The 11,495-nt window shown below is 33.6% G+C and overlaps 2 protein-coding genes across 2 annotated transcripts; both read right to left on the reverse strand.

Annotated features, from left to right (window-relative positions):
• Nucleotides 1-3,334: 3,334 nt before the first annotated feature.
• LOC120197838 (transcription factor TGA3-like) lies at nucleotides 3,335-5,629 on the reverse strand. The gene is made up of 9 exons (XM_039199237.1): nucleotides 5,412-5,629; nucleotides 5,205-5,343; nucleotides 5,069-5,140; nucleotides 4,937-4,996; nucleotides 4,780-4,857; nucleotides 4,640-4,703; nucleotides 4,234-4,505; nucleotides 3,831-4,055; nucleotides 3,335-3,728 (listed from the first exon to the last, which is right to left on the reverse strand). Exons 2-9 carry the CDS (start codon nucleotides 5,340-5,342, stop codon nucleotides 3,576-3,578), a joined length of 1,062 nt encoding a protein of 353 aa, XP_039055168.1. The 5' UTR covers nucleotide 5,343; nucleotides 5,412-5,629; the 3' UTR covers nucleotides 3,335-3,575.
• A 3,853-nt stretch (nucleotides 5,630-9,482) lies between these two features.
• On the reverse strand, nucleotides 9,483-10,913 carry LOC120198176. Its single transcript, XM_039199544.1, has 4 exons — nucleotides 10,820-10,913; nucleotides 10,682-10,743; nucleotides 10,433-10,590; nucleotides 9,483-9,564 (listed from the first exon to the last, which is right to left on the reverse strand). Exons 1-4 carry the CDS (start codon nucleotides 10,911-10,913, stop codon nucleotides 9,483-9,485), a joined length of 396 nt encoding a protein of 131 aa, XP_039055475.1.
• Nucleotides 10,914-11,495: the final 582 nt, after the last annotated feature.

Here is an 11,495-nt window from a genome sequence, read left to right on the forward strand (position 1 = left end):
CTTCTCTTTTAAATTCACAAGTGTCGATCCTTATATAAAGTATCGACACGTTAAATTTACCGGTTTTATCATTTTGTTACCGGTTTTATCATATTTTACCTGGTATATCGTTTTGGATCGATACATTTTTTAAAAGTATCGACACTTATAGGATTTAAAACTGCTTTTAAAGTTATGTAATTTATGTTTCAATTTATTTAATAGTGTTTCATGTTTTCCACCTACAATACTAATTTAATAATTTAATTTACACAAAATATTATTTGATTGTTTTGATATTTTATAAAATATTATTTAGAATTTAAATTTAACAATATTAACCAAATATAATAATAAATATGTTTTCAACAGTGAATAAGTATGGACACTTTTATAAAATGATATATACTTTTTTGAAAGTTATGTAATTTATGTTTCAATTTTTTTAATAGTGTTTCATGTTTCCACCTACAATATTAATTTAATAATTTCATTTACACAAAAATTATTTGATTGTTTTGATATTTTATAAATATTATTTAGATTTTAAATTTAACAATATTAACTAAATATAATAATAAATATATTTTCACAGTGAAATAAGTATGGACACTTTCATAAAAAGGATAGATAATTTACAATATAACAGGTAAAAATATGACAAAACCAGATTCATTATGACAAAACCGGTAAAATTTACTTGATATGTTAAAAGTATGGACACTTTTATAAAAAGGATAGATACTTACCGATAACCAAAGTTTACCGGTTACCAAATTTTTTAATAGTTTTTCATATTTTCTACCTAAAACATTATTAGTTGTCAACATAATAGGTACCGCTAAACCAAATTTATTAAATACATTTTAATGTATCCGGTAATGCTGTATATTAGCCGTATATTAACCCGCCTTTCCTGAGACATTCCCGTCTGCCTGGGGGTTTGTCGGTTACTAATATTCTTTTACTTTTTAATTAGGGTTAAGATAAGAGTATGTACATATTTTTAATATTTGAACTTGATTTAAATTTTTTTATTTAATCATTGATATTCAATTTATTAATAAATTATTTTAAATTAAATTTTATAAAGAATTATTACGAGTATAATCATCTCAAACTAATTTATTTCGTTTATAAATATCAAAATTCAAACTCTTAATTTTACTTAAAAAATCTAACTTCATTATGCAATATAACCTTAACTTCAGCAGGTAGTTTTTAAAAAGTATGAACACAAAATAGGGGATTTCACACCAACTTAACTAACTCATCCCTACCTTATTATTCTCTCGAGGCACATACATAAATTTCAAGTTGTACAAGGTGACATGTCAGCCATACTTTAGTTGGGTGCTGAGGAAGACCTTGAAACTAAGGGAGGAGGCTAGGCCTTTGTTTAATACTGTTGCAGATTGGGACTCTGCAAGGTGGTTATGTAATGAGATCAGAGTCAGGAAGCCTAAAGTGGGATGACAAAAGCTATTATGATTCTCCATGAGTGTTCCAAAGCACTCTTTTGTTGCTTGGATGGCTGTGCTCGATAGACTTCCAACTGTTGATCGGTTGAGCATGATGGAGATTAGTGTGGAGCAAGGCTATAGGAACTGTGGAGGGTTGGGTCTGGACACTCGAAACCACATCTTCTTTGAATGTTCATTCTCAAGGGAGGCATGGGCGGCTATTCTTGGTTTGTGCAGGGTCTGCAGGACTGTGGGAAGCTGGGAGGAGGAGCTTGGTAGGGCGATTGATCATTTAAAGGGTAAATCTCTCATTGTTTAAATTTTAAAGGTGGCTTGATGTGCTTACATACATTGTATTTGGGAGGAGAGGAACCTTAGGCAGTTTACGGGCGTGCAGAGGTAGGTAGGTGATATTGTTGACATTGCTAAAGGAATAATCAGGATAAAAGTTCACAGGACAATTCTTAGATAGGATGACGTTAATCGTTTTCTTTGTATAGCTTGGGGTATTCAGTGCCTTAGAGATTCAGCTGTTGTTTTTGTAACTGGTTCTTTGTAACAGTATTTTGACTGTTTCTTGGATATAAAGATAGCAATTTATTAAAAAAAATAAAATTCAAGCTCTAATTACGTTTAATTAACTCGATAATACGAGGAATCATAGGACAATCACCCTTCATTGCCTCGCCCTAACCGAGTAAGGATCGGATTTCTTTACTTTTAGTCTCCACAATAATCGTCTTCATCTCCATTTCCCATGCAATACTCAATCCCACATATACGCCTCATAGTTTTGTATCGAATATTGCACAACATCCAATAATTTTTTTGCAAACCTCATGATCTAGTCGCCTGAAGTGTCCCGTGTAACACCACTACACGTTGCTAACCCAGAAGCAGGCTGCTGAGTACTATCAGTATTGAGTTTATACCAGTCAATCAATGGAGACATCCAAAGAAGAGAACGATTGACTCCAACCAAATGACTCACCTTCCATGTGCTCATCAACGTGAAAGCATACACGACTTCCATCTACAGCTTCTTATCCCATTGCAGCACGCTATTCACCTCCAAATACTCCGGATCGAACAACGTTTTATTGTGTCGTACCCAAAAACTCCATAGCACCGAACTAAATAGCAGGTCTCAGTCATCAGAGTCCATTGGGAAATACTCCATTGTTGCACGTTCCGATGAATCCATGTCACCAAATCTATGGATGGAAAACAATCACTAAAACATACCTCTAACATTTTATAAAATATTCACTTTAGCTTATATTAATTTTTAAAGCATTTTAGTATTACATTTTATTTTAGGACAAAAAATTATCCATTAATAAAAAGTGTTAGTCAATTTACAATTAACACCTTAAGAAGAAGGTTGAAGAAAAAAAATTACATATGAAAAGAGGATGAAGAATGTATTTGATAAAATATGTGAAACACGTAATGTGTATGACAAATTATTTCTTGTAAGAAAAACTCTAATATATATTTAAATAAAAATATACATTTTGCTTTGTTACATTTAAATCAATGATGTAAATGATATGTGTAATCGTTTTGTTGAAAATAATTATTAAATAAAAATATAAAATTAATCTTAGAATTTTTTTCTTGATGTGTCATTTTTTCACGCCAGTACTTTTGTGTATGTGACATTGTCATGTTAGTGTACGGTATTATGTAAGTCTGTCACATTATTTGAAGGCTTTTATTATAAGTTAATTATCATTTTTCATCCATGAATTATTCTTTTTGCCTCAAAATGAAACATTAGAAGCTAAAGTACTTTAAAATAGAACAAGAACTAAAATAATTATTTCATCAAATATTAGAGGCATTTTTAAAATTATGCCATTAAATAACCCAAAAGCATGCCAAATGTAAGATAATCACAAGCTTGCTAATATTATCTTCTAGCATCCAAAGAATATGGTAAGCTATACAACACCAGTAAACCTAACTTTAACCACCTAAAGTTCTTGATATACAAGCATACATATTCATATTTACAAGTTTTATGCCGAAGAAGTTTGTTTGAAAAACTATAACTATACATACATACATACATCATACATGCATATATATCTGGTGAATACAGTCTACACGTACTGATGGTTCTCTAAGCTAGGCATCTTCTCGTGGACGAGCACCCCAAAGTGAACTCAGAGCACGTAGACGATGAAAGTGTTCCCCCAGGGCAAGAAAACCTCGAGCCGCTTGACGGGTTGTCAGAATTCGAACCATCTGTTGCAATGTCTGCTGGCGAAGGTGGTCAGCCTGTTGGTTTTGGTAACAAAACATGCAAAATCATAAACAAAGTGTACACCTCAGGGTAATACATATCCATAAAAAATTGAGGATGAAGAAGTAATGTCATACCTGGCTTACAAAGTTCTCTAGGGCTTCCAACTTATCTATTGCAGCAACCATCTGAGCTCTGTAGTTTCCCGAACACAAATCCGACGCTACACCCTCGGCCAAACTCTGCTGCAGTTTATCTACTCCTTGGGAAAGAGCATCTTCAGTTTGCAGAGATGATTGTCTAAGATTACAGACCTCCAGATGTTGTTGATCAGTCAATGGCTCAATCTGTTGCACTACAACCTGAACAAACAGAAGTTATTGACCTCAGTCAGTAGTTCATTAGGATTTGGACATGCTGCTCACAAGAAAATATTTCCTACATGGACAGATCTCCATGATTGTATGTAGGGTAGATATCTTATCAGAGAGAAATTGGGATGGACTATTCATATTAACCACAACAGATACTGAGCATTACATTTAAGATCTCTGACGGGCGGAATCCTCCGATCCATTGGAAAAAACGCTCGGCTGAAGTTCTCCAAATGCCGGAGATCAGATAGAAGACATCTGCCTTTGCAGCATCTGCTTTCATGCTGAACAGATTGCAGTAGAGAATCAAGCCACTTTCTACCAGTATACGGAGCTCTTTATCGGTAACATTCGCCTGGAGAGCGGTTCTAAGTTCACAAATCTGTCTATTTTGCTCTTCTATCCAATGCGCGTATTCCATCTCAAATGCAGCAATCCCTGGAAAATTCACATGAAACTATTCTAAACAAGAAAGCAAGATGCATACACTGGACATTTACATGAACAAAATGTGATATCCATAGGGAGGGAAACCTTTTACTTATAATTTGTTTACCACTTAGATCACAAACCTGAGTTTACAGTTGCAGGCAATCCAAAAGAACCGGTATCCGAAGCACCGCTTATGTATATACCCTGCATTAAAGCATTAACGAATCGGTTACATATCCGAATCAGTAATGGCATGTTGTGATAAAAGGAGAAAACATACCTGCTGCCTTGCTCTCTCAAGCTCTTGTTCCAACTGAGCTAGTTTCAAACGACTTGATTCTAGTTGTTGAACATAGGCCTATAAGATGAAATCAGTTCTGTAAGCACTTTGTATACCATAAGCAAATACTTTAACATGGAATGTAGTTTCTGTCTACCTTTTTCCGCAACCGGCATTTACGAGCAGCTTCTCGATTCTGCGCCAGTCGTCTCTGTGTCTGCACGCATCATGTTTCTTTAAACAAAAGATGCATACAATAGAAACAAGTAGGAGGCGGCGAATTCGATACCTTATCAGAGGGCTTGTTTGTTTCTTGATCACTTATGGAAGGTTCAACTTGCTCACAAGGTATATATTCAACCTGTGATTTAAATCAGCAACAAATGCCTAGCCAACTAATAAATAGAACAGTAAAGCAACTTAACCTTGTTCTTTAGCCTGACATCTGCAGGAACAACTGTGGAATCGTCGCCGTCTTCGAAGGCGTCTCCCCACCTGCTTATGTGGTGGAATTGCTCATATATCTCCATCCTTGCCGGAAGTTCGGTTGACGGAGAGTTCATACTGGAACAGAACCAAAAAAACCAACAAATAGCTTAATTAATCCAAAAGAAATGATAAAATTTACTAACCTTATGGATCAACAGAACTTCTGGATTATCAAAGTCCTTTGAGAACAAAAACTCTGTTGCTTCAGCGAAAACGGAACCTTCAACCACTCATTGAAAGCAAACAAAGAATAAAAAAACAACTCGCAAATTAAAAATACTTCATAATCAGTGAGAAAAAAAAGGAAAGAATATGTATTTTCTGAGAATCGCTTGTCAAAAATCTCAAAAAAGAATCGCTAGTCAAACGTTAACGTCCTAATGCTGGCACTTAAAGCAGCGTAAGTAAGCAAAAGCACGCACCCCCTTAACCTACGCCACTTATTACATAATAGGTAAATATATATTTTATTACTTGAACTTAGCTTCAAAGTTCAATTTGGTCCCTGAAGTTTTTTTATCCAATAAGTACCCAAACTTGGATTGTTTTATTCAAATTGGTACATGAACGTTGCTTCTTGTTTCAAATTAGTATTTATAACTTATGATTTTTTTTCAAATTGGATACATGGACTTTTGCTTATTAATTTTAAATTTGTTCATGAACTATATATATTACCTTGTAATCACTCAAAATTATTCAAAAAATATTCATGAACTTAACTTCTTGGTTCAACTTGATCTCATCATTTTTTATCAATTAATTGTTATATTTGAAAAAATGTATTTATATTTTATAAAAGGCCAAATTCATGTATTAATTTAAACTAAAATATCAAATTCATGTACTGAATTGAACCATAAGAACTTCAAGTATTTAATTAAATACTGAAACTAAATTTAAGTACGAAATCATATACTTACCCGTTTCAATTTGTGTCACCCTTTAACGTCCATACATGACGTCATTTCCCGGTTAAAAAATATATCGAACCTTTTGACTCTCCAAAGGAAGGAATCTCTGATCGTCCTCCGTTAGGGTCCCACGTGGTGGAATAAGATTGGATGGTGAGTTTTGCTGTTGGTAAAGATAGCTGACAGCCACTCAACTCTTTTACAGGCTCCAACCCGGCAACCCCCCCCCCCAATAGTACAACCAAAGGAAATTGAATATAATCTCATTAACAATAGTAAATATTTTTAATTTACAAGTAAAATGATCAAGCTAATTTTAAATAATTAAATTGAAATTATTTAATTATTTTTAATTTAGAATTTAAAGTTTAGTGTTTAAGATTTAGAATTCTAAGATTTTAGGAGGATTTATGGATTAAATATAAAATTATTCAATAAATATTTATAATAAGTAACGTATCAATAATGGAACCATGGATTTTGGCACGACGCACCTTATGCCTTTAAGTTATAATCATGACTTCGATTGCAAAAAGAAAAAAGGAATCCTAATAATTGGATGTAAAAGCCACTGTATTATTCAATTATACCGCATTATATATTAAATGTTGTTACATTGATTTGTAAAAAAAACTATTTTGTATAAAAGTTATAGGTATAAATTTACTTGCACAATCAGTCCTCAAAAAATTGATATAATAATATAATTAGCCCAGTTGTATTGATTATGTCACTAATCGGTTCGTTAAATTAAGAAGGATGAAGAAATGTTAATAGGTATAGCTAGAATTCCCCATTACTTCATATTGATGATGACATTAGTAGAAAAAATCCCTTTAATGACGCGCATTATGCGTCATTTATGGGTGCGAATAACACACATTTGTCTGTCGTTGAAGCCACTTACATGAATTTAATATGATGCGCAATTGTGCGTCATAAATTTATGACGCACATTTATTACACGCATTTATGACGCGCATTTATGACTTACATTGCGCGTCATTTAAGCCTCCGTCATAAATGAAGATGACACACATTGTGTGTCATAAATTTATGACACTCATTTATGACTTACATTGCGTGTCATTGAAGCCCGTGTCATTGAAGTCCCTGTCATAAATGAAAATGACACATATTCGTGTGTCGCGATTGTATTTCGTAAATTATATATATATATATATATTGTAGATTAATAAATAATCAAACTAAATCACATTTAATGGCTCATAATACTAAATATATATCATATTATATATAAGCAATCGATTTGCATACAATATATTCACAATACAAGTAACCTCATCTGTATTAATACACACAAACAGTTACATAAACTTACACAAAAATGGTAGAGGGATAAACATTCAAATTCCATATATATGGAATAATGTGACAAATTTAACATTCTATTTAGAAGGATAAAACATGTACAATTCAAAATACAGAGTAACAATCACTGCTAACTGAGAAAGTGAAATATGAAGAGGCACATCTACATGCTTCAAGTAATCTGGAACATCCGATTGCAACATGTATTTCATTCTTTCAGCTGCATAAAACTCGGATGTGCACTCCAGGAAAGGCTTCTCAAAACTTTCTGAGTAAATGCCCAAAATAGTAAACATCTTCAAAAGATGGTTAAGTAGTGTCCTGTCAACTGCTTCACCTAACATGCATGATCAAAACAGACACAGTAGATTACAAGATACAAATTTAATTAACACCTGAAAGATAAGAATTAATTACTAACATCATCCAAGAAACTAAGGGGAAAAATTTATGTGGAAGGAAACTAAATGCATGACAATTACAAGAAAGAATGCAACAAAATAGTAAGTTCCTCAACAATTTTTAGGTTTTTCCTTGAGAATGATGGAAGCACAGATAATTAAAATGAGCTAGAACGAAGCAGATTATAGTTAAATTGACTATGCATCCTAATTGACTTTTCTAGGAACTTCTTTCCGCAAATGAAGATATGTAACCACCTTCTACCACTAAAATCATAGAAAAAGAAGTAAAACAAGCAAAGGAATAATAACATTGAAACAACATTGTATTTTTTGCATAGGTTGTTACTTTGAAACCCACAAAAAACAGAATAGGAAATTTTTTTGCATGTTTCGACTTGAATTTTGTTAGAGTTACCTCTCACTCTCAATCATTCTTAAAAGACCGGTGACAGTTTTGTGCTCAACTTCTGGAGCCAGAGAAAGATGTTTACGGAAGAGTTGGAGGCCCATGTCCCACAAAGAACGCACATTTGGGTTTTGTTTAACATATGTTCTGTCCAGGTACAAGGCTATACCACGAATCATCAACATTTAATCACAAAGATCTTGCCAACATTTCTCAACAAGCGATAAGAAAACCACTAGGTCAGGGCTTTGCCCAACCAAAGATCCTGTTACAAATAGGAGGATGAAAAACTAAGGCACAAAATACTTGATTTTAATTAAATTTATGGAAAGATACTCAAATATAAGTGGAGACTTACCTCTGCAAATAGGAGCTTCTTGCTTAGAAGCTGAATAATAGCAGCTGAGCCCACAAGTTGAATAACAATTTCTACCTGAAGATGATGGGAGAAAACCACTATTTGAGTTGTTTTGATGAAAAATACCCAAGTACTATAGAAGGGACTTAAAAACTATACTGCTCGGACTCTTCATTTCTCTTAAAGTACTCATGGCCTACACATTTTTCGAACATGTAAGGACACGTTCCTCTAAGGACCATCCAAATGCATAACTTGGAAAAAGTTGAGCCTACCGGTCTCCGACACTTATCCTTATCCGACACTCACAACCAAGTAACATTGCTAAAAAATCATACCTCTGAAAAAACCAATAAGCCTAATCCAGTAGCAACAGCAATGCCAGTGTAACAGACAAGCCATCTGATCCGACTTGCATATTATCACAAAAATATAGAAGAAAACGAAAGAAAAGGTAGGCAAGTAAAACTTTCCAACAAAGAATATTGAAATAGAACTGCAAATTTTATTGTTTATACTTTTTGTGTCTTGTTAGTTCGTTATTGCCGAAACAGATGTAAAAATTTCCCAGTGCGACCAAGATCTAGGAATTGCATGAGGAAAAAATAAAATGAAGATACATACCCCTAATTGAGTGCGTGAAGAGCAAACATAAGGAGAAGGAAGAGAAGAGGAGCTAATGATCGGAGTGTCTCCGATGTGATTTGTCTTATGTTCGATGACATTTTCACTTGTAATACTATCCAAATGTTAGAGAAAAAAAGACAACTAATTCATCCAGTTAAACTGATTCTTGCTGATTATCTCGTATGATATTTCGCTATCAAGTCCATCTCTTGCATTTGATGTTCGATAGAAACCAAACCGGTCTGTTCAAGGAACCTATATAAGTAATCCAATCAGCAAAATTCAGGGTGTATGCAGAGTAACAGATTCCAACTAGAAAAAAAGATTAGAGATTCAATTTCGCTGCTCTGAATCATCATCCCCATGCATATGTAATTACACACTTGTATAAAGACCATCATAAGAAAAAAAAACACTCATTTCAGGTTGCATCCCTCCACTTCATTGTTCTAAAACTAAGAAAAGAACTAATCAAGCATGCAAGAATCGACATCTTCAAAACTAAATTCTAAGCCCCCTACTTAAACTTGTTATATAAACCATGTCATGTTAGGTCCAACCCTAATTGAAATCGAATATAACAGATTACATGACATAGAGGCAGAGAACATTGTAAAAGTTGTAAGCTACAATATTCATCATATTTAATATGGAACACTCAAAATTCCTCTAAGTTGACATAGTTAATATAGCAAAATATACCTTGTTTCTCCAAGTACGCTCTCAGATCTAACATAGAAAGTTTGTCTAATGACCCATACATTGTTCTCTGGTTTTGTTTCGAGCTATGTTGTTCATCATCCGTGTCTGACACATGAATATGAGACACCATTACTAAGGATAGTTCAAATACATGAAAAATCTTTTAAAAAAATTAACCATACACATGAATCTGACACTCCCATTACAATTAGCATTAGAATTTGAAAAATCTTAAAAAAAGTTAACCATACTCATGAATCTACTAACACTCGCACACGAATCTGAATATGAGTAAAATAACATTCATATATTGATCAAAGCATGAATAACACATGATGCAACTCCAAAATTAATGAAAAGCTAGAAAATTTAATATTGACTTGACTGGGTAAAAATCTAGCAAAGAATTAAGAAATAGTACCAATTAAGAAGCAAGAATAGGGGAACGACAATTAGAACGAGGAAAGAAACATGAGGAATCAAAGAAGAGCCACTAGAGGAGAAAACTAAACCCAGCATAACAACAAGGCAAATACCCAACATCAGAAACGTCGATTTTAGTGTATTCCATGTTGGAGCCTGAAACTCAAACAACAAAAAGATTCAAACTATATACAAATGGCTGCAAATATCATGTATAATAGATCATCGGCAAGGTAATTGAACCGACGTTAACACCAGGAGCTAAAGCTCCGAGTAGAACTGCTTGGGCTGAAGATATATCGCCTCCCACTTAAAGTGAAAAATGGACTGATACAAATAGAAAAAGGGAAAAAGAGAAAAATGGAGGGAAGAAGAAAGGGGATACCTTTACGATTGAGCTTGTGGCAACGCTTGACGAGGCGGACGTTGTCCTTGGCGAAGTCCCTCAAAGGATCTACGACGTTGTAAAGGGCGTCCATTTCTCTCTCTCAACACGAAAATTGAATGCTAAGATTTAAGAGAGGAGATTTCCAAGATATTTGTTTTATAGGAGAGACTATTTTAGAGGAGGCGTGGTGTTCATAAAACTTCATGGATGGTAGTCAGATTTGGAAACCAGTTTCTAGGTAAATCATAAACTCTTTTTGCCATTAAATCAAACAAAATAGAAATCAACAAAGAGAAAAAAAGGAAAATGAGAAAAATGGGGGAAGCACGGCGTGAACTTTTGTTAACGAGGGGGAGGAAGTGGGAAATGATGAAAAATAAGGGGGGGAAATTAGAATACTACTCCTAAAGATGACACACAAAATCATCTATACTCCGTGTTTTGTAAATTTTTTGGATTATGACTATAAATATGACACATTATTGTAAGTCATAAATCGTTCAGATTTTAAAAAACATGAATTTTTTATGACACACATGTTTTGTAAGTTTAAATTAGTGTGTCATCGTTCGTGTGTCATTAAAGGTATATTTTCTTGTAGTGTGAATTAAAAATGGATTTGGATAGGGTTGTAACCCAAATGAGAACAAAATTCATGGGATTGTTTATCAAA

The sequence above is a fragment of the Hibiscus syriacus genome, unplaced genomic scaffold, assembly GCF_006381635.1.
Source record: "Hibiscus syriacus cultivar Baekdansim isolate YM2019G1 unplaced genomic scaffold, ASM638163v2 tig00117056_pilon, whole genome shotgun sequence".
NCBI classification, from domain to species: Eukaryota; Viridiplantae; Streptophyta; class Magnoliopsida; order Malvales; family Malvaceae; genus Hibiscus; species Hibiscus syriacus.